We start from the raw sequence: 23,899 nt of genomic DNA, 5'->3' as shown, positions 1-23,899 counted from the left end.
GTGTCTAGTTCAGCCCCCTTATGACAATACATACTGTATGTCTTTGACTTGTTAGCTGTTCTACCAAAGAGACATTACTCCTTTAAACTTTTCAGATGGTTCAACTTCTTTTCAACTCTTCACAAATATGTCAAATTACCCCAATAATACACAAAAAGCAAAGATTAGCAAAAAAGTCAAAAAAAATAATGCAGATTGTGTCAAATAATTTAGTTTATTCTCTTTCTGCTATCATACGAGTGTTTTAGAACCGTTTCAGAAATATCTCCATCCATACTAACACTCCTGAAAACGCATTTCAGATGACCATTCATGTACACTGGGCATGTGCAAATAGGAAGCAGATTCTGTCAAGTAGGTCCATCTGCGGGTGCACAGTACTACAGGACACGCCAACTACATGTTATGCCCTCAAAATGGTCGCAGTTTGGTTAAGTTTAGGCAACAAAGCTACTTGGTTAGGTTTAGGAAAAGATCATGGTTTGAGTTAAAATAAATTCGTTAATCCAGGAAGTTATGTGTCGTGTAGTCTGCGAGACTGGCAGACGGACTTTCTGCCAGAAAGCCCTAAGGGTAAACCTCTACCATGTGCAAAGGTTTCTAGTATTACATGGTTACTTCCTATAATAAAAGGTCTTGCTTTCTTACACATGCACTCTCACTCAAACAGAGACAAATTTAGTGAGGTGCGTGCAACATAGTTTTCAAAAGATTCACCTGCTTCCCCCCTGTCCAGACTAAAACGCAGTCCCAGAGTTTTCAAACTGAAACGGGGTCAGGTAGTATCCTTAAGGGGTTAGATGCCAGAGTATTGTGGCCACATGGCATAAATGTAACAAAAGTTATGTGTTTTAAAATGAAAATGTATTATTGTGCCTGAGGAGGGAGCCCATCCCCTACAGTAGTTTGGGAACTGCGGAACTAAAACTTTGTAAATAAAGTTTGGTAATGCCATAAAGTAGTTAACTTTATTTCAACAGTAAAATGCTGCTAACACATTAATGCATCTGTATTAACAATCTAATTATGAAATATAAATATATATAAAATATATCTGTCAGTTAGTTTACTTATGATAACTGAAAGAAATTTAGCTTCTAATATTTCTTTTCTTAATTTTATATACAGACCTTTTGCTTGGAATGGAGTATTTTTAGATTGTTGTACTGGTACTTTTACTTGAGTAAAAGATCTTTCTGAATACTTCTGTTATTTGACACACATTAGCAATATATGCAGTATATCTCACTCTGTGTCTTTAAATGAAAGTTTTGGGGTAGAAATTCCAGGAACGTCTGGTATTTCAGGTTTGATGGCAATATCTGTGCATGTGTTCACAGACTTTTAGAATAACGGTTGTGACTGTTGACCCCTGAGCCTTGTTTGGATGTTTTTCTCCTATCTATTGTTATGTCTGATACAGGGAAGGTATTTACCAAGATCCCTGTCTTTGATGATGGAAAAAAAGTCTATTTTTGGTTCCCGAAGCATTTATGTTTTTATTTGTGCGTGGTGATGAAGTACTGCCTCTCATCAACCGTGCCATGAAAAGATCTTTTTTAAACCTGACAACCATTCAAAATATATTCATCAGTGACTGCTATTCTGAGTTTTGGGTCAGATTTAATGCTTCCATATAACTGTATATCTGAACAGATTCTATTAGCAAATATATTCAAAGGAAATGCGGTCTATTTTGTTCACACACAGGTATGAGTTTTATTTTAGTTCAACATTTAAAGGGTGAAAAGATTGATACCCGTCTGTCTGTCTGTCTCTCTGTCTCTCATATGTTATGTTAAGAAGCTACACCCAGGAGACAGTTAGCTTAGCTTATAACTACTAAAGGGAAAAAGCTAGCCTGGCTCTGTTGAAAAGTAAGAAAATCCACCTCCCAGCACCTCTAAAGCTCACTAATTAACATGTTATATCTCGTTTGTTTAATCCAAACAAAAACCAAAGCGTAAAAATCTTTGAAGGACAACCAGCTGAGACTCCAGGAAGTCACTTCACCCAGTCAAGAAACACATAACTCCCTGTCCGTTGCTAGCTAGCTAAAAGCTTACATCTGTACTGTTGGTGTATTGGCTGTATGGGTCAAATTCAAACTGTCAAACAGTCAAATTAACTTGAGAGAACCAAGTGACTTTCTGTTTTAACACAGAACCCACAGTCTTTATGCTAAGCTAATCTAACTGGCTGCTGGCTGTAGCTTCATATTTAAACAGGGCTGCCAACTTTTCAGTTTAGTTTCAATTTTAATGAGATTTGGTATTGCTGAGGTCTTTGCATTTTATGAGTAGGTCTTCTGTGACATTACCCATTAGGGGTCGGGATCATCACTGTTCAATCCTCAGGATTTATGTTTAAAACCTTCAGCAGTTTTAAAGCATGTATAGATGAAAAGCCAAGTCATTCATCATGGTCAACGATGAATATGTTTGATCAGCACGTTGCACATCATAGTCTAAATTGGGAGACCATACCTAACCAGGTATCTGGCAGTTACCCACAGAAAATGTTGGTGTATTTGCTGTATGGGTCAAATAAGCAAAAACTGTCCAGCGGTCAGATTAACTAAAGAGATCCAAGTGACTTTCTGTCTCAACACAGAACTCACAGTCATTATGCTAAGCTAAGCTAACTGGCTCTTACACTCCGTCTGTCATCCCAGACATAGATTTCTTGCATTCCAGTGAGAGCATTTTTTTTATATTTTTTATTAAACTTTTATTTAACCAGATGAGGTCATTGAGATCAAGAGAGCATAGTTCCCGTTATGTTTCCTTTAAATCAAGCCTACTAATTGTAAATCTTCTGCACCCGTTGTAGACATCAGCCATAAGGAAGAGCTGGCACTAATGGAATGATTCCTATTTGTTAACGGTCGATTGCCGAGAAATTATGGGTAATTGTCTGCCTCATATTCCTATGTAGACTCCCTGCTGGCTACAGGAATCTTCCCGCATACTGGATACCTCAGATAATTAGTCACAGGAAAACTGCCAAGCTTCAAATTTGATTCTACAGTGACTTCATTTTATTTATGACACATAACAGAGAGGGAAATGTGCTGTTGGTATTCTAAAAGTAGTGCAGCTAGTTGCCAATCCTGATGACTTTGAAGAGGTGTTATTTCATGTTGTGAACCAGGAGACAATCATCAGCGTGGTCTCTCAGGGTGTGTGTGTGTGTGTGTGTGTGTGTGAGGCTGACGAAGCACCTGTGAGTGAGTTATAATGGCAGAATCAGGGTAGAGCTTCAGGTTTGATCAAAACTCCCAAATCAAATGGACATGAGTCTCCCAGTTGTCCAACCCCTTGCGTCAACTTCAGACAAAGTGTAGCTATTCTGATACTTTTTTTTTTAAATATTTACAGGCGTCTGAAAGCAAAGACTAACAGCAAGCTGAGCTGTGAATTTTCCCCTCCACTCAAACTGTCAGCGAGATTCTTGGGGATTTGTGTTTTGGAGGAGAGTTATAGGTTTGGGATGCACCATCTGTCTCAGAAACTTTAAATCTATGATACGGCTTCTTACCTTCAGACTTAGCACCGCTTCTGCCAAAAGATTTTAAGTACCAAAATAGTCTAAGAGTCGAAAATAGGCATCTTACCGTACTTAGCATTAATATGGAACACACACTATAGCGTCAAATCCTCAGTGCCATATTTAATATTTAGCAACCAATTTTCCACTCTCTATATAATCCCTTGAAATCCCAAAACATCTTTAAAATGCCTTCCTCTGTTTTACATATTTTTTTATTCACCGGGTCAATGCAAATTCCATCAATGTCATTACAGAACAAGCATGTAATTCACTTTTTTGTGAGAGTGATCCATTGGGTTTCTGTGGCCGAGGTAGTGACAGCCTCCTGGGGAAAATAGGAACACCTTTGCCAGCAGTAGAGGATGCATCACGTTTAGCGTATTATTTTCAGCCGGCTGAGGGCGATTGAAGGCAGCCATGCATCCGTTGTTGTCAGGAATGAGGTGAATGTGTGTGTGAAGCTCCAGCAGACTTAATTTTCCCTGTACCCCTGCCAAGTGCCAAGTACAAGGAAAGGGTGGTACATTGTCATTCACTGCACGCAGGTGCCGCGAGGCTTAGCGCATTGCAGACTTTGATCTCTTTGTGCCTAAATGTTATGTCAGTTCACTCCCATTTGACCTCTGAGGCACCGGCTGATTGACTGGACTGTGCGTCTTTAATCAACATTTCTTCAGTCAGTGAACCGCAGGGATGCAGGTGAGAATGAGTTAGGACGCCTATTAGCATTAGAATGAAATACTTCTAATGTCAAGCTTTTACGTAAGAAGAAGCTCTTTTTTATTGCCCCCCACTGTTACACAGAAGTTGTATTAGTTTGCTCAAAAAAGACTGGTGATTATTTATAGAAGTATAGCTGTGAAGAGCTTTGACTTACGTAACTCACTGAAGGTAAGGGGAAGAGTTATTATGTAGTTATTAAGATATGTAAATTAAATTACAGTATAGACTGCAGAGGCCAGTTTGTTACACATTTCTCTCCTGAATGGATGGAGAGGTTACAATTGAGGTATTTTGAGCAAAAGGCATTTCTCTAATTATCTCAGTGTATTCATGTTTTAGAGAGAGGTGAAAAGACAGAGCCAGAGCAGAGAGCTTCAGAGAGGAGAGAGAGTGTGTGTGTATGAGGCAGAGAGAGAGAGAGAGAGAAATCTACGTCGTCATAAAGTCACGTGACCGCCGAGTTTCCTTGGAGACAGCAGCAGTGTAGTACATTGAGATGCTCGCCTGCTCAGTTGAGGGCAGATTAGGCATCTGGCAACAGCAGCAGTTGGATGTATTTTGCCAGCCAGACAGGTGCTTTCTCTCCACATAGAGGTAAGTGTTATGCCTCGTGTCTCCTCTTCCGTCTGGAGCTCTCACCTTCAGGGTGGAATATTGTCATATAATTAGCATTAAATGAGAGGTAAACATCTTTCACATGGGCTGGGATTTTACTGCACTCAGCATTTACTATAGGCAGTATGTGCAGGTTGGAGTAGTGACAGTTGCTTTTTCCATTTCTTGTTATTATCTGTATATCTGTTTATCTGAACTAAAAATTAGGACCGATGAATTACACATGCAGGACCGTCCTTGGTTGTCTTTTGAATATGTTAGGCTAGTCCTAACGGAAATTCATATGTATGAACTAGTACATAATTACAGTGTGTCTTTAAAAAGAACATGCTGAATCCCCATGAGCAATGGGAATATGTACTTTGGTGTGTACTATGCCGTCCAATAATTATGCAGTTTCTTTTGAGCTTACTTCTGTTTTGTTTTTAGTAGCACAATAATGTACAGAAAAGAACACTGTATGAAATGTTTGGCACTTTGTGGCACTGTAGCAGAAAAAGTACTTACAGTGCCTCATGCTGATAACAGTATTCTGCACAATGTGGATATGAATAGTTTGATTTTGGCCCAAAAAATCTGATGGGTCAAATAAGCACAATAGGACTGTTCAGTGCTTTGCCTTTTATGTGATAATGAGCGCTTTAAATAAAACAATCGAATCAACTAACTACAGAGAGATGCTATGTGCAGATTGAGGAGATGCAACTACATAGACATGGAAATCGAGTGCTGTTGTGAGTGGCTTGCTGTCGGGTGAAGTTTGAAGCTAAGAGCACCTGGAATGTGCAGAGTGATATTTTGATCCGTTAATGAGACTCTGTGGCCCGGGGTTTTTCGGCTCCACTTTTTCGAGCCACTGTTTCAGCCGCCAGATGGACCCCATTGCTTTGTTTACTCTAACAAATTACCTCCCACAATGTCACCTTTCCTAGTTTTTCACAGACTTCCAGTTTAATTAGATTTCTTGTCTGCTGTTGTTGCTTTGGCTCATGTTAATTAGGTTTAAGCTAATTACCCTATAAACATTTAAATCGCCTTTCCCTTAAAAAGTAAATTATTTTGTTACAATTTCAAGTTAACTCGAGGACAACATGTTGGCTATTTTGTGCATCAGTCATTAGCTTATAATGATTCCTCCTGCCCCCGCTCTTACCCTCTTTTGTACAGTTGAATTTAATTGAAGTCAGGATCGCTGATTCATGATTACTATAAAATGCGAATGCCCTCTACTCCATTCCCTGGTGACAGGCACCAGAGGCCTCTGCAGTGTAGCATTAAAGACCTCTAATCTTGTCTTTTAGTCAGCCGAAACCAGTGGCCAACAACATGAACGACACAATGCTCATGTCCTCTGGGACACCTACTCCTACCAAAAGGTAAGCACCCCCAGGAAAATGCACAATGTCTTTTTGACAATATTATTCTGATGATTCCACAGAATTAGCTTCACTTTTGTTATTTTTACCTCTAATGTATTCTTTAAAAAGACAAAATGTCACTTTTAATTACACAGAATTCGCTCTGTGCTCAGAATAGGTTACAGATTCTCTATCATCAGTGGAAATAACAAGAATAGCACGGCAAATCAGACTACAGATGTTATTTGTTCCCTCACTCTTGACACACATTTTTGCATCCGAGCAGCATGCCCTTGTGAGTGTATTTTTAGAGAAAAATTTGTTACGCTGTCATGAAGAATATGTGAGCACTCCTACTTAAAGGGTTGATTTGACAAATACATTATGATAGAACTGGAGCCTTATCATGTAAGCAGATAGGAGGCGAAGGCTCCGTGACAGCAGCCTAATTGTCCTCTCATTTCAGCCCTCTGAAGCCCCCTTCAACGGCCATCTCTATTATTATTTACTCACAGTGGTAATGAACCATTGTGGTTATGGATTCAATAATAGAAAGCACTCTGATGTGGCTCTAATGTATATGCACTCTGTCCTACAAGGCTGTGCTGGGTGAATTTGTCTTTTGTGCACAGTATCTGTCAATCATATCTTTCCGGGAATTTGTGTTTGTAAGGTGGGACTGCTCAGGGACTCGGGACTTCCCACGGCACATTAGAAGGGAAGACACGTCACTGTCTGGTGTACAGCAAGAATAGAGATGTGTGTGTGTCTGTTTAGGATCCGGTGTTTGATTGAAGTCCAGACAAAGACTTTGATGGAGCATTCAGGAGGAGCTTGAATGAAGTCTGTTGATGTTTTCTTTCTCACTTGTGCTCTCCTGTGCTGGGTTATCATACAGCACTACACCAAGGACCCAGGCGAGTGAATGGCAGTGTGCACACTGCAAAAAATGTCCATCACAGCAAGACTGAACCTTAAAATGTGTTTTTAAATCATAAACATCTGCCAAAGAAGTGAGGTCATGCCGACATTCCCTTACCTCTCTCTAAAATGTATGTTGCGTTGCAGAGTAATTATCTAACCTTGCTGGAAGATTTCAGTGTTTAGGAAAATGAGATGCTAACAATCAATACTAGATTAGGTTTCTTGCAGAGACTGAACATTTTGTGCAGTCTTGTCTCTGAGGGGTGACAGTATTAAGATCAGAGTAGGTTTGAGGGAAGCTGACAAGATAGGGACACCAGAGGCTGTAAATGATGCCCTGCATCCAGACCCGCAGAGGTCAGTGAGAGACATCATGTGTTGGAGCATGTAGCAAGCCGATGCTCTCCTGAGGTTTGTTTCACTGTGGCAGTAATGAAGAAGCCCGATAACCTTTGTCTTGACATTTTGCTCTGTGAGTCAGAGCTGCTTTGGGAAGTTGTCATGCAATGAGGATGCTGTTGCCTTGGGGGGGATAACAACTACAAAGCTGCCATATTTAAGGCAGAAATTGCGCACTAAGCCACCATGACGCTTCCAAAATAGGTTGTGTTGAGAGTCAGTGTGGATACCGGTAGATAAGGTGTTGAATAAGGAAGGAAGGAGCAGGCTTCACTTAGGTTTGGTTGCAGAGAACAGAAGGCCAGTTCTTCCCAGCCTCTCACTGTCGCATTTGGTTGGTAAATATTAATCTATTGTTATAATTACCAGGCACTGGCCTGCCTGCTTTCACATGAAGGCCCTATGAGTCAAAGATGCTACTGCTGAATAATGCAAAGCTCCTTGTGGCTCTGCCTCATTTCAAGAGCCCCAACTGAAAAGCAGCACCAGTGCTGTCCTTGTTTGTCGACCCTTTCAGATTCCACCTTTTACCACAGAAATATACTAAACACGTTCACGATTGTGTATCAGGGCAGCGTTGAATGCACTCTGTTTGAAACATTGTGCGTGTTGGGCTTCCAGCCTCCATCACAGTCCGTTCACTGATACTGTCTGCTATGTTGACATGGCATCTGCTCCCTCCCACCTCACTATCTCACAGACAAAATCATTCACCACTAGCTGGTCCTCCAAGGGCGAACCACAATTTATTATCTGTAAGTCATGCAGAACAACAGCTGCAGAAGATAAAAAAATTTAAAAAAGAAGAAGAAGAAAATGCTTGATGAGTTTTAATTCAGAGTTAATGGCCAAATGTGAGTCAGTGTGGAAACACAGCTGGTGGGGGAGCAGTTTGAGTTTTTATCGGAAGATGTCATTAGGTCATTATATAAGACACCTAATGTGACATAACCTAAACATAAAAGTTTAGAATAAAACATTTTATCATTACCTGGTGTATCTTTTGGTGGGTAAGCTAACACAGTTTTGTTGATATAACTCTGAAATTATTGCATTGCATTGAACATTTATCATTTTTCATACCGTTAATAACATTTTACTTTAAGTCGCCCTATTTAGCATTCATAAGCAGTATACAAACATTTTCTAAATGCTTTTTAACACATTGTAATGTAGTTGGATGCACCTATGATATTTTATATTATTACTACTGAGTTTTATTATTTTGTCATTATTGTCTGTTCATACATCAGCGTCCACTTTTGGGTGCCCACATATCGGCTTCCAACAACATTATAGTGTGTTATAGACAATTTCTTAAATGTATTTATACATCTTATAAAATACTAAATGGGGGGCTTAAAAAAAAATGTTAATTTTCAAGTAGAAGCATATGTAAAATCAACAATCACACAAAACAGTTACAAGAGTCATAAATAATAACAGGTCAAAAAGCTTTAAAATGTCAGAGTGGAATGAAAGAATCTAGTTTTGCCATTCATTGCATTTAAATGGTAGGAGGAAAAGTGTAGTGCTTAAATCCAGTCCCGTACATATGTTAGGGTGGCACTAACCTGACTCTTTCTCTCCTGATATCTCAACTCAGAGTATCTGTTATCTGTCAGTATCCCATACCAGTGTTCTCTTTTTCCCAAATTTCAAATTTCTGGGTGGAGCCCATTAGGATAATTTTTATGCGAAGTAACATGAGACCAGGGATTGCTGTAGCACTGAAACATGAGTCAGTACCCCGCTATAACTGGATGAATATGACTAACAGCAGAAACACTAAATTGAGAGACTGTATTTAATGTGAATATGTGACATCATGCCCAATATCCAATACTGTCAATAAGGTCATTATCACAGCTGATACCAATCAGAAAAATCAGATCTGCACATTCCTTACCAATGGAATATCTAAACATAAGTAGCTTTATAGAACATATTTTGAAATGATTGTAAATAAAAAAGGCCATCCAACTTTGCGATACAAAAGTAAATAAATAAAAATATGTTATCAAATTCAGAAAAAAAAGATTGTTATTAATATCAGCATCATCCCTCCAGATGTTCAAGAAATCTCTGGCCTCCTAAAGTTTTGACCTTTAGTTATTGTACCATCGGGCAAATCAGAACACAGTTTTTAAAAAGCATAAGCTGCATGTTTCTAACAAAATAGGACCATTGGTGTCTGAGATATTGCGTTTGAGTAAAATAAATGCCGCTATCTTCCAATGGGTGGCAAAAATAAAAGATACCTGGGAAAGATGCCAGTTCAGGAGGACTTGAAGGCGGTTCATGCATCTCTGTCCAAAACCTGGCACAGACCATCAGGTGGTGCCAGGAAACTCCCTGTTGAAGCAGAGACATGAGTAGCTTTCATGCTGATAGCCTGAAGAGCCAGACATGCAGCCCAGATCCAAAAGACCTCGCAGGGTCACAGCATTTCCTCAGCCAACCTGAGCGGCTCCCTGGTGTGCGTTAATGTATTACTTATTCATCTTAGGAAGAAACCTCAGGCTCTGTCTATGCTTTAGCCAGTGGAGGAAACTGGAAATTATTCAGAAAGTGTCCCATTTAACAGCAGACATTTCTTGACATTTTCCTCAAAACAAGTGCTTTGACATTTTGGTGGAGTGATGTCATTTTTTTCCCCAGGGCAGATCAACTGCATGTTGTTTTTAGTCGGATGACACTATCTTGAAACAAGTCGAAAGATCCGCTGAGCATTTTAAGATATCATCACTGGGCTGAGAAAACCCTTGAAACAAGCGGAGTAGGAGCTGGAGCAGCTAAAATGATCCAATCACGGTGACAGCTTTTTGAAATCTGTTTTGAGAAAGATAAGATTTTAATAGAAATGTTGATTAAAAGGCTGGTTTGCAGTGTGTTTTGGGGCCTGGGCAGTCAAAGCTGGAGGGACTGTGTGTTGTGGTGGCAGCCCGGCTGACGGTGAGTGTCCTGGTTTTTTCTACTTTTATCAGTTTTTCTGCTTTTTCCCTCGGTTTCCTGTTCTCTGCCCGCCTCTCTGTGTTTTCTCCCCCGTGTGCTCTCTCTCCCTCTGCTCCTGAGCCCAGCCAACTACCTGCACCTGCAACCCATCATCCACCTCGTCAGCCTGCCACACCTGCCAGTAATCAACCTCATCCCAGCCTGTATTTCAACCCCGGTTCTCCACACCATCCTGGCTTGATCGTCGTTGCTCCATACCTGGTGCCACTCCTGTGTTCAGGCTTCCTCGTTTCTTGTTTTTTCAAACTTACCCTGTGCCTTGTCTTGTCTCCCCCTAACCTTGTCTCTCTGTTTGTTTCCCTCCCAGGTACACTCACCCTCGTCCTCCGCTCGGCTGGGCTCATCCACTGGCCCACTCCCCTTCGGACCTCCCTCTCGGCGTCCTCCCTGTTCCCCTGCCTCTCCTCGCTTCCTTGGCCCGTGTTCCCCGGCTCCCTGGCCCCCGTTCTCCTTGGTTCCCCGTGCCAGTACTTCCCCGACGTCCAACTCTCCCTCCACTCCAGTCCCTCTCACCCTTTTTTCCCCCAATAACCTCCTTCCCTCTGAACGCTGCATTTGGGTCCTCTCTGTCCACACACCACACCCCGTAACAGAACGATCAAGCCACCCATGGACCCAGCAGACTCTAAAGCGGAGAGGGACATGTTCTTGGATGTCTTGGCAGAGCTGTGGTCTACGTGGCAGTTGGCATCCGACCTCGAGTCTCGCCAAGCTGCCCACGTTCAGGCTCACTGGGAGATAGCTGTAAGGCCATGGCTGCGGCGTCGGCTGCCTAAGTGGGCCAGACATTTTGTTGACTCCAGCCCTCTGCCGTTCACACCTATCCCTCCTGATCCCCAACCGGCGAGCCCCCAATTTGGTCCAGATCCCCGGCCTGCCTGTCCCCCATATTCGCCCGACACCCACGCTTGACCCCCGCCTTCAGTTCGAGGGAACCCGCCTGGCCATCTTCTCTGGGGGCCGTGGTGGCCTCCGGAGGAGACGTGACCATCGCGGCTCCCGCCAATTTGCACCACTCTCCCTAGATCCCCAGCCAGTTAGCCCCCACCTGGCCCAGTCCTTCAGCCTGCTAGCGCCGCTAGCCCCCAGCCTGGCCCAGTCCTTCAGCCTGCTAGCGCCGCTAGCCCCCAGCCTGGCCCAGTCCTTCAGCCTGCTAGCGCCGCTAGCCCCCAGCCTGGCCCAGTCCTTCAGCCTGCTAGCGCCGCTAGCCCCCAGCCTGGCCCAGTCCTTCAGCCTGCTAGCGCCGCTAGCCCCCAGCCTGGCCCAGTCCTTCAGCCTGCTAGCGCCGCTAGCCCCCAGCCTGGCTCAGTCCCTCAGCCTGCTAGCGCCGCTAGCCCCCAGCCTGGCTCAGTCCCTCAGCCTGCTAGCGCCGCTAGCCCCCAGCCTGGCTCAGTCCCTCAGCCTGCTAGCGCCGCTAGCCCCCAGCCTGGCTCAGTCCCTCAGCCTGCTAGCGCCGCTAGCCCCCAGCCTGGCTCAGTCCCTCAGCCTGCTAGCGCCGCTAGCCCCCAGCCTCTCCCTGATCCCCAACCTGCTAGCGCCGCCAGCCTCCAGCCTGGCCCCCCCGATCCCTTGCCCCTTAGGGCCACTAGTCCCCTTGCTCTGTTGACGGACGGACCGGCTTCAGCCCCGCCGGTGGCCCGGCCGACCCCTGCTCCCCGTGTTCTGTTGGCGGACGGACCGGCTTCAGCCCCGCCGGTGGTCCGGCCGACCCCTGCTCCCCGTGTTCTGTTGGCGGACGGACCGGCTTCAGCCCCGCCGGTGGTCCGGCCGACCCCTGCTCCCCGTGTTCTGTTGGCGGACGGACCGGCTTCAGCCCCGCCGGTGGTCCGGCCGACCCCTGCTCCCCGTGTTCTGTTGGCGGACGGACCGGCTTCAGCCCCGCCGGTGGTCCGGCCGACCCCTGCTCCCCGTGTTCTGTTGGCGGACGGACCGGCTTTAGCCCCGCCGGTGGTCCGGCCGACCCCTGCTCCCCGTGTTCTGTTGGCGGACGGACCGGCTTTAGCCCCGCCGGTGGTCCGGCCGACCCCTGCTCCCCGTGTTCTGTTGGCGGACGGACCGGCTTTAGCCCCGCCGGAGGTCCGGCCGACCCCTGCTCCCCGTGTCCTGTTGGCGGACGGACCGGCTTTAGCCCCGCCGGTGGTCCGGCCGACCCCTGCTCCTCGTGTTCTGTTGGCGGACGGACCGGCTTCAGTCCCGCCGGTGGTCCGGCCGACCCCTGCTCCTCGTGTTCTGTTGGCGGGTGGACCAGCAGCCCCATCCCTGACTCCCCCCGCTGCTGTCACGCTGCCACCCCTAGCCTTGCTCCCCGGCCTCTGGAGAGGTCTCTCGCCCCCTAGCCCGCCCTTCGGGCCGCCCGCCCGAACTCTCTGGCTTGTCTCGCCTGGCTCCCCGGCCTCTGGAGAGGTCGCCGCGCCCGGCTCCCCGGCCGCCACGCCCGCTCCCCGCCCGCTCCCCGGCCTCTGGAGAGGTCGCCGCGCCCTGCTCCCCGGCCGCCACGCCCGGCTCCCCGGCCGCCGCGCCCGGCTCCCCGGCCTCTGGAGAGGTCGCCGCGCCCGCTCCCCGGCCTCTGGTGAGGTCGCCGCGCCCGGCTCCCCGGCCTCTGGTGAGGTCGCCACGCCCGGCTCCCTGCCCGGCTCCCCGGCCTCTGGTGAGGTCGCCACGCCCGCTCCCTGCCCGGCTCCCCGGCCTCTGGTGAGGTCGACACGCCCGGCTCCCTGCCCGGCTCCCCGGCCTCTGGTGAGGTCGCCACGCCCGCTCCCCGGCCTCTGGTGAGGTCGCCACGCCCGGCTCCCTGCCCCTCCCCGGCCTCTGGAGAGGTCGCCACGCCCGGCTCCCCGGCCTCTGGGAGGTCATTTGTCCCTTAGCCCAGCCCTCGGGCCGCCCGGCGGACCCTCCCGGCTCCCCTGGTCCGCCCTCTGCTCCCCTGGTCCGCCCTCGGGCCGCCCACCGAGCTCCCCTGGTCCGCCGGACCCTCCTGGCTCCCCTGGTCCGCCCTCGGCCGCCCGCCGGACCCTCCTGGCTCCCCTGGTCCGCCCTCTGGCTTCCTGGTCCGCCCTCGGGCCGCCCGCCGACCCTCCTGCTCCCCTGTCCGCCCTCTGGCTCCCCTGGTCCGCCCTCGCCGCCCCCGGACCCTCCTGGCTCCCCTGGTCCGCCCTCGGGCCGCCCGCCGGACCCTCCTGCTCCCCTGGTCCCCCTCGGGCCGCCCGCCGGACCCTCCTGGCTCCCCTGGTCCGCCCTCTGGCTCCCCTGGTCCGCCCTCGGCCGCCCGCCGGACCCTCCTGGCTCCCCTGGTCCGCCCTCTGGGCCGCCCGCCGTACCCTCCTGGCTCCCCTGGTCCGCCCTCGGGCCGCCCGCCGACCCTCCTGGCTCCCCTGGTCCGCCCTCTGGCTCCCCTGGTCCGCCCCCGGCCGCCCGCCGTACCCTCCTGTCCGCCGGACCCTCCTGGCTCCCCTGGTCCGCCGGCCCCCCTGGCTTCCCTGGTCCGCCCTCTGGCTCCCCTGGTCCGCCCTCGGGCCGCCCGCCGGCCCCCTGGTCCGCCCTCGGGCCGCCCGCCGGGCCCCCCTGGCCCGCCCTCGGGCCGCCCGCCGACCCCCCTGGCTTCCCTGGTCCGCCCTCTGGCTCCCCTGGTCCGCCCTCGGCCGCCCGCCGGACCCTCCTGGCTCCCCTGGTCTGCCCTCTGGTCCCCTGTCCCGCCGGACCCTCCTGGCTCCCCTGGTCTGCCCTCGGGCTCCCCTGTCCCGCCGGACCCTCCTGCTCTCCTGCTCTGCATTCGACTTGCCCCCCTGAACTTCCTGGCTCCCCCTGTCCCCCCTCGGGCTGCCCGTCGGACCAACCCTGCTCCCCTGAACTTCCGGGCTCCCCCTGTCCGCCCTCGGCTGCCTGTCGGACCAACCCTGCTCCCCTGAACTTCCTGGCTCCCCCTGTCCGCCCTCGGGCTGCCCGTCGGACCAACCTGACCCCCCTGAACCCCTTGGTCCCTCTGTTTCGTCGCCCTCGGGACGTCCGCCCGGACCCCTTGGTCCCTCTGTTCCGCCCTCGGGACGCCCGCCCGAACCCCTTGGTCCCTCTGTTCCGCCCTCGGGACGTCCGCCCGACCCCTTGGTCCCCCTTTCCGCCCGAACCCCTTGGTCCCCCTGTTCCGCCCAACCCCTTGTCCCCCTGTTTCCGCCCTCGGACGCCCGCCCAACCCCTTGGTCCCTCTGTTCCGCCCTCGGACGCCCGCCCGAACCCCTTGGTCCCTCGTTCCGCCCTCGGGACGCCCGCCCGAACCCCTTGGTCCCTCTGTTCCGCCCTCGGGACGCCCGCCCGACCCCTTGGTCCCTCTGTTCCGCCCTCGGGACGCCCGCCCGAACCCCTTGGTCCCTCTGTTCCGCCCTCGGGACGTCCGCCCTAACCCCCTGGTTCCCCAGCTCCGCCCTCTGGCACCCCGTCTGAACCCCCTGGTCCCCCGCTCCGCCCTCTGGCACCCTGTCTGAACCCCCTGGTCCCCCAGCGCTACCCTCTGGCACCCTGTCTAGCCCTGATTTTCAGTTCTGCCCTGCCTGTTCCCCTAACTCTTCCCTGTCCTTAGCCTCCCTGAACTCCCAGTTTGGTTTTGGACCCTGGACCCCCGTCAGCCGGACCCCAGTACATCTTCCCCCCCGTGTCCACCTGCCAACCCCCTGTCCTATAGGAAGGCCGCCGGGAGGCGTCCATTGAGGAGGGGCCCTGTTGTGGTGGCAGCCCGGCTGACGTGAGTGTCCTGGTTTTTTTTTCTACTTTTTATCAGTTTTTCTGCTTTTTCCCTCGTTTCCTGTTCTCTCTGCCCGCCTCTCTGTGTTTTCTCCCCCGTGTGCTCTCTCTCCCTCTGCTCCTGAGCCCAGCCAACTACCTGCACCTGCAACCCATCATCCACCTCGTCAGCCTGCCACACCTGCCTAATCAACCTCATCCCAGCCTGTATTTCACCCCGTTCTCCACACCATCCTGGCTTGATCGTCGTTGCTCCATACCTGGTGCCCTCCTGTGTTCAGGCTTCCTCGTTTCTTGTTTTTTCAAACTTACCCTGTCCTTGTCTTTGTCTCCCCCTAACCTTTCTCTCTGTTTGTTTCCCTCCCAGGTACACTCACCCTCGTCCTCCGCTCGGCTGGGCTCTCCTGGCCCACTCCCTTCGGACCTCCCTCTCGGCGTCCTCCCTGTTCCCCTGCCTCTCCTCGCTTCCTTGGCCCGTGTTCCCGGCTCCCTGGCCCCCGTTCTCCTTGGTTCCCCGTGCCAGTACTTCCCCGACGTCCAACTCTCCCTCCACTCCAGTCCCTCTCACCCTTTTTTCCCCCAATAACCTCCTTCCCTCTGAACGCTGCATTGGGTCCTCTCGTCCACACCACACCCCGTAACTGTGGTTGTTGATGCAGCAGTGTTTGAAGCCAGATTGGGTTTAATGGTCTTAATCTTGCTCACGCCAGTCATAGTTCCCAGCACCATTTCCGCTCTCCTTCACTCTTCATTGCAGACTGCCTGCCGAGAAAGGACAGCATATGTCCTGTCATCTGTCCACGCCATATGCCACGCCCATTATCATTTAAAGACTTATGCCTTATTTGACATTTCCAGTCAGTGATGAAATGGGCAGAACGGACATTGGCACTGTCACAAATGCATTTGGCATGCTGTATTCTCTCTTATTCATCTCAGTTATATATCTCTGTTATGACCAATTATCTAAGACTGTCTATCAACTCTGGAGTCAAACTGTCATATGTGAAGGTCACATCAATTATAAAGTTTTATTTTCATGCAAATTGTTTTACATAATCACTTTGTACTAACTTTCCCTTCTACTTACATAGAGCTTTTCACATTAGTGTCATTGTTGCTGTATATGTGTGTGTGTGTGTGTGTGTGTGTGTGTGTGTGGTGTGTGTGATGTATTTCTCTGTCTCTGACTTTGGGCAGTGTCTTGGAGAGTCCCAGCCGGCTAGATGAAGAGCACCGCCTCATCGCTCGCTATGCTGCCCGCCTGGCAGCCGAGGCGGGCAATTCCACAGTGAGTGTCTGCAGGAAGCCCCATGGTTGGCTCCCGTCAACCTGCATTTCACATTTAATGCTTTGACAAGTTATTATTTAGGCGTCTCATTGTGGCCCAGAGAACTTAAATGTTGAAGCTGCAGTGTAAAGACTACTCAAGTGTAGTTAAAGAGCCTCAGTGAGGTTGATATCAATGAGATAAAATTGCATGCATGCATTTTTCCTGTGATCCCTCACACATGGGTAGGTAGTCTGAATCCCGCTACTGCCAGTAAATTTAAAGCCCTTGAAAACTTAAGCTTCAAATCTAAGTATTTCTCCATAATAATAAATATTCATGACTTAAAACAACACCTTTTATTTTCTTAGATTACCAACAACCCACCAACTGTTCTAGAGTTGCATAGTGGGAGGAGCTATTTTAGGGTGCCCCTGGTTCTATTCATTTTTGAGTTATGTGATTCACAGTTGGATGTCTTCTACGGCTTAGATTGGCATGACTCTCCCAGGTCCAAATATTAACAACTGTGTTAGAATATACATAAAAAAGTACAACCGTGTGTACATATTCAGGGAAAAGGTGAATACACCGCTAAAGGTGCATTTCGGCAAAACAAAGCTTAAACCTTTGTCACTTGCTGCTGGTGAAAGCGAAGGATGATGTTGTTGAGAAAACTGATTTCATAATCTGCATCTTAAATAAATACACTTTTAATCTTGGGATCAACTTTGGTTGAATTAAACAACTATGGTGTTGCATTTTCATAACAATCGCGACAAAGAAGTGTTTTGAATTTACTACCGCTCTGATTTGCGGCTTTCACTGGATTCTACTCCATGGCAAAGGCAACTGAGGCTCATGGGTACTGTAGTATTTAGAGCCATTCGCCATTCCAAATGATGGACACAACATGATTTCTTTGAAAATTTGATGGGAATTCAGAATGGAACTCTACTAGATTCTGATTCAAATGTTGCTAATTCCTAATTGGTGCATGGAAGTATGTGAGATCACCTTTTTCTAACAGAGCCCCGCCCATTTCAAACCAATGAGAAAGGCACAGATGAAAAGAGAATTAAAAATGTTTCATGTGAAACAATCCAAACTATTATACTAATTTCTAAGGTAGGAACTGTGCATGTTGCGTTACTTTGTGTTAATTTGGATGTGCACTTTGCAGCCAGACTTGTATACGAAGGGATAAAGAAAAGCTGTGGTCTGTTTATGAAGAAACATAATAAGTCTCCAGCAGAGAATCAATACTGCCCATGGTGGTCAGAAGGTACCTGCTGCTGTTTGACTTTTGTTCTCCCACTGTTGTTAATACCATTCTATAATAATTTTGTTTTTCAGCAACAATGTCCTCCATCAGATCTGAGTTTCAACTTCGATGCCAACAAGCAACAGAGGCAGCTGATTGCAGAGCTGGAGAACAAAACAGGTACAATTTATCTTTTTTTTTTTTACTAATTGTTGGCTGGCTGGTTGGAATCATTAGTTCAATTAACTCAAGTTTCTATGCACTTGTATTTTACTTGTGTATTAACTTTATTTATATGCCACTTTATTTCAAAACATCTGATAAGCTTATAAAACATGATGAACTGCTACAAATGAAAGCAAACCAGAATCGTTAGACAGTTTTTGGAAACATGCTATTTTGCCTAAGAGTTTGATGAGAAGATTGATATCACTCTCATATATGTAAATATATGGCTAACGCAAGCAGTTGATTAGGTAATTGTTCGGTGAAACTGCTACTCTGGCTCTGTCCAGAAGTAACAAAATCTGTCCATCTAACACATAATAATTAAAATGTAATATCTTGTTTGTTTATTCCAAACTAAAATTGAAGCGTTATAACAACAAGTTGTTGTTCATGGAGGTTTATCTTCCTGTAAATTCCTAGTCTCTAAACTCTAAATAAAGAAATTAAGAGGCATGTTTTCCTAAATGTCGAACTGTTCCTTAAAAATTAGCTCTGCCTCAACCAGCTACATGCTTACATGTTAAAATAATAATCCAAAATAAATATATATGGAAGTAAACAATATCATTACATCTTAAGTTTTACAACTTAAGTGAACAATCTTAACATTTCTATCACCAATGCTGTTAAGTTAACTGATTGACTAACTAATTCAGGGAGATCCTCCAGGAGATCCAGCGGCTGCGTTTGGAGCACGAGCAGGCCTCTCAGCCGACCCCAGAAAAAGCCCAGCAGAACCCCACACTTCTCACTGAACTGCGGCTCCTCAGGTATCATCCCTGCTACCACCACACCATATAAAAGAGCATCTTCTTCCTAACAGGAGAAAGAAAGAACCATATATTACAGAAATGAAGTAGTAAAACCATTTCAGGGGTGTTGTATTTATGTAGGCTGGACTCATTCTTCAAGTAGAAATAATGTCTTGCTAATTCAGGAGGGTGTTTTTGAATAAGCTTCACCAGCAGAAGTGTGGGCATTTGTCATGCTGGCAGGACGCTGAGACCCTTGGGTTCAGTTCTTGGAAAAGACTCACCCTAAGAGGACACATCACAGCATTTGTTGCCCTGAATGACTCATTGTTGGTCTGGTCTGGCCTATATAATGCATCAGCAGTAAGGTTTATGGTCAACAGCAATGACAAAGATTGGACTTTTATAATCTTTTAATGTTTTAGAACATAAATTAGTGGCTACCCTTCGATGCTGGTTAAGTATATACAGTTATAGCAGAACTAGAGATGAATTTAAATTATATTGTCTCAGCTTCACCACCCACACAGTCACTCTTTGTCATGTTAGGGAATTGTTGTATGTACAGGAATTATTATATAGTACGGTATGTATTTTTTTTAAAAGAGTAGTTAAACTGTAAAATAATTGGTTTATATCACTGGTGGATATATTTATTCCATCTGTTTTTTTTAGCACTTATTTAGCACTGCAAATATGTCTTACGGCATTTTCAGCTCACTGTGGCTGTTTGTGTTTGTGTCGGGTTTTAGACTAGAGTATTATCAAGTAGTAATAATTTATCGCAGACTGTACTCGCACTGTTTGGAGACTGGCTGAACAGCTCTGATATTGCCTTTATTCCGCCCAGGGATACAGAACAGAGCAGAGGTGTTTACACTCTGCAGATTTCTCAGTCTAAATAGACAGATGATTGCGACTGTTCTTTGAGGCTTTTTCAGAATGCAGTTTCACATAGTGAACACCAGAGGGTAATAATAAGCAAGAGTCCTCACCTGAAGCAGATGGCCAGATATTTAACAGATTATTTAACAAACTCAAATAACCTGGGGGCCACAATGTGCTCGGGGATTGATCCTAGAGAATAGCAGCTTGAGTATTATATTTTACTTTTTTTAAACATTTTTATTCATTTAGCTGGCGCTTTTATCCAAAGCAACTTACAATTGCTATATATGTCAGAGGTCACACGCCTCTGGAACAACTAGGGGTTAAGTGTCTTGCTCAGGGACACAGTGGTGGATGGGTCACAGTGGGGGATTGAACCGGGGTCTCTCACACCAAAGGCATAGTCTTATCCATTTCTCCATCACACCCCAGTATTGGTATTAGAGTATTAGTTGCAATAAATTAATAAAAAATCAATTGTACGCCTTTCTTGGAACTGGCAGTGCCCCAGATCAACATTTCTTGTTCATAAAGAGGCATTATGGTGTTGTTTCAGTATGATGTTGCAGCCTGTGACTGTTAAATATGGAAAGGAAGACAATTCCTATGCTGCAATACTGAAGAACAAAACTAAATAAATAAAATAAAGACTGGAGAAAACTCACTGTGGAAAAAGACTAACAAAATAATCATTTTTGGGTCAGATTCAACAGTAAATGAAACATGTAGGGGCCTTTATAAAATTGGCTTGAGGGCCAGATCCCAACATTTGCAAACTTGTATCCCCAAAATGGACTCCCCCCCAAAAAATCAAGGCTCGTAAAATACACAAGCTATTTGTGAACACTATCATGCATTTTTTTGTTATGTTTTATTATGGTCAAATCGGAGGTAGCTCATCCTGCCTTGTTTTGCAATGTATCCCCAAACTCTTCCTTCTGCTGCAGACACAGGAAAGACGAGCTGGAAAGGCGCATGTCAGCCCTGCAGGAGAGCAGACGGGAGCTGATGGTGCAGCTGGAGGGACTCATGAGGCTGCTAAAGGTAAGAAAATTACCTGTTTCTAGAAGATGTATGTGTGATAGAAAGCTTCTTAATCATTACTAATATCCTTCAATGGTGCATAAAACACGTACCCATTGTCCTAAATCTGCATTTAAAATGTATTTAGCATTTTACAGGTTATGTTAGTGCTAATCTAGTTTACATGATTAAGCTTGGTGGCATGTTTGATGAAATAAGATGTTAAAACCATAGACATTACAGTGATTTTAAGTTTTGTTAAAGTGCCATCTGGTGCATGCAGAAAATCCCTTTCTTCTTCTTTTTCTTCTTCTGCTGCTTTAATTCTGTTGCTCTCACTCTTCTTGCTCTCTCACTGCTTACCTTTGCTGGCTGATAGGATGAGGAGCAGAAGCAGGCTGTAAGTTGCCCTTAATTCAGTTTGCAAGGCTCAATACCTGGCTCTAGTCTCAGCACTTAGTTAAATGCTTCTATACTCCCCGTTTCACACAGATGTGATTGAAGGAAGTTTTTATAATAGATTTTAAGAAGGATGTTAGGAAACATAATAGAATTCCACTATCTAATTGGTTTACACTAATCTAGTCTTACTCCACTCCTTGCTAGCACTATTGGGGAGCTAAAGCTACAGACTGCAACACAACCTTTCAAATCTGTTTTCTCAGGTCCTTGGTCCAAACAAGTTCAGAGAACTGTGTTTTTCTTAGCCCGAATGTCAGAGACCTGTTCCTTTCATCGGCGCTAACAACCTCCCTTCTAATGTGACTGCAGTCTGGCCGGCCATCTGCTGCCTGGCTCCGAGCCATCGAACTGGGCTTGCACCAGTCCCAGAGACACACAGAGATCCTTTCTCTGTGAGATATATCTCTCATCTCAGCACAGGCCCAAGCCACTCTCCACACACACGGTTCTCATTACCCCCTCAATGAAGTAACGGTGCAGTATAGAGACACAGACTATAGCCAGCCGGAATAGGATTTCCATAGGTTTTCTTGCCTTTACAGTGTTGTTTTTGTTTGTTCTCCCTGTAAGGATTAAGTTCTTTTGATCACATCTGTGTCTGTGTTTGTTTTAATAAAAGTCATTTTTAGAAGCAAAAAGGTCATCTCTCCCCAAAGCTGCAATCTGTGACTGCAATACGGCATCTTCCATTGAACTGCAGTTGATCCAGAATTGGCTTTGTTGTTGTAGAGATTAATTGGATTTAAGTATTTTTTTCTCTCTATCAGAAGACTTGCGCATGGAACACTATTCAGTATGTCATTAAAATAACCAAATATGTAATGTTATTTGCTAACTATGCACCAGCAAAAAACTTTGCTTAGTAATATTGATCAGCTAGTCTTTTTATACCTGTCATGCTTAAACACATTAAAATAATGTATATATCTCATTCTGTTGGTGATGTAGTGTTTATTTGCTGATGCAATCGTGATTGTGCCCAACTCATACATGTTTCTAATTGTCATGTTATGTCTCTGTTTAATCCATGAAGTGTAAAAACAAGTTCGTAATGTTTTCATCTAATGAAAGCAGAGAAAAGACATCAAATAAGCATATATCCCAAAATGTCATGTGAAACATCTGTATCCAAATGAGTATCCAAGGTGAAAAAAACCTGTTTTGTGAGCTAACAGATTAAACAGGTCAATATCAAAAAAAGAAGGAAAATAACTTTATTTTCTATCTTTAAACATACAGCAAATGCATTTACGTTTTTGCTGATGATACTGTAACTATCACGGCTGTTTTTATGTTTCAGTCCCAGTCCGGAGGCTCCCCTCACTCTTCCCCTAGTCACGGTGCGGGCTGCTCCATGCCCATGCCCATACGCTCCACCTCAGCTGGGTCCACCCCAACTCACACACCACAGGACTGCCTGGCCGGGGTGGGAGGGGACGTGCTTGAGGCCTTTGCTCAGGGTGAGTGTGCACGAACACTTGACACAAAGAGCATTCCGTACAAAACTCATGCACGATCTATAACATTTTTGAATAGCGATCATTAAACCTTTAAAATCCAAACCTTCAAATAATACCTCCCACAAATATTCAGTCATTCTACCTCCAGGATATGCACTTCAACTGCTATTGCCTATTACATGATTGGCATTACATGATTTATATGATTACGCTGCAAGAGTAGGAAACTGCATGTGTTTTTAATTTATTTTAAAATGTTTCTGTGTTCTAGGTGTACCTAGAAATCTTCGGAATGATTTATTGGTTGCTGCTGACTCAATCACAAACACAATGTCATCACTGGTGAAAGAGCTCCACTCAGGTTAGTCTATACCACGTTTCATGGTGTGTCAGGGTTGGTGTGTGGATGTTAGGTTGAGGACCCAATGCAAGACATGGAGCTGAGAAGATCCAGTTCAGAAGGTTTATTAACTTAAACAAAAGGCATACACACTAAGTAGTGGCAGAGTTCCAATAATAAAGGTTCAAACAAAAAAACGTAATCCAACTGAGAATCCCAAAATGTAAAGTCTAAACAGAAAAACACACAACTTAATCCATACAAAAATCCAGATATCCACAGGAACAAGCAGGGAACAAGCATGAGAGGACACAAGACAGAGCAAGACAAGCAACAATAGACCACCAAGAGCAGAACAGGAGTGACAAACATTTAAACACTGGCTAACAGGGGAGGGAGCAGGGAGGGAATACACAGGTGAGAAACAATAGGTGTAATCAAGACAAGACAGGAAACAAGCTGGATTCAAACAGATACAGACAACCTCAAAACAAAACAGAAACACAAGACACGGAACAAAACCCCTAACACAAGACAGGAAAACCCAACACCGTGAAACATATTGAAACAAAAATCTGAATACAAAACAGACAAGGCAAAATAACAAACAGACAGACTGAGACCAGGATTGTGACAAGTTTGAGTCAGTTTTATCATCTGGATCATAGGTTTGAATCTTGGTTAAACACATAAAATAATGTATATATCTCATTCTGTTGGTGATGTAGTGTTTATTTGCTGATGCAATTGTGATTGTGCCCAACTCATACATGTTTTAAGACCAATTTTCCCAAATCATTGAGAAGCTTTTAAAAAAGTGTAGCTTAGCATAAACACTGGAAACGAGGGGAAACATCTAGCTTAGCTCTGTCCAAAGGTAACAAATTCTGCATGC

At 46.3% G+C, this 23,899-nt stretch overlaps 1 protein-coding gene across 1 annotated transcript in view; it reads left to right on the top strand.

The window, feature by feature from the left end:
* The window catches only part of dtnbb (dystrobrevin, beta b), a 40,526-nt gene that overhangs the window by 12,109 nt on the left and 4,518 nt on the right, over positions 1–23,899 (top strand). The window contains 8 exon segments of the mRNA XM_038729146.1: positions 6,192–6,266; positions 16,518–16,608; positions 17,944–18,031; positions 18,711–18,849; positions 20,667–20,763; positions 21,122–21,142; positions 22,505–22,664; positions 22,936–23,025. Of these exon segments, the coding sequence (XP_038585074.1) occupies positions 6,192–6,266; positions 16,518–16,608; positions 17,944–18,031; positions 18,711–18,849; positions 20,667–20,763; positions 21,122–21,142; positions 22,505–22,664; positions 22,936–23,025 (761 nt within the window).

This window comes from Micropterus salmoides, unplaced genomic scaffold, assembly GCF_014851395.1.
Source record: "Micropterus salmoides isolate LMB-PRFRI ecotype aquatic unplaced genomic scaffold, ASM1485139v1 Ms_hic_scaffold_19, whole genome shotgun sequence".
Classification (NCBI taxonomy): Eukaryota; Metazoa; Chordata; class Actinopteri; order Centrarchiformes; family Centrarchidae; genus Micropterus; species Micropterus salmoides.
The sequence above is the reverse complement of the archived record's forward strand: the minus strand, read 5'-3'. Positions and strand labels throughout refer to the sequence as shown.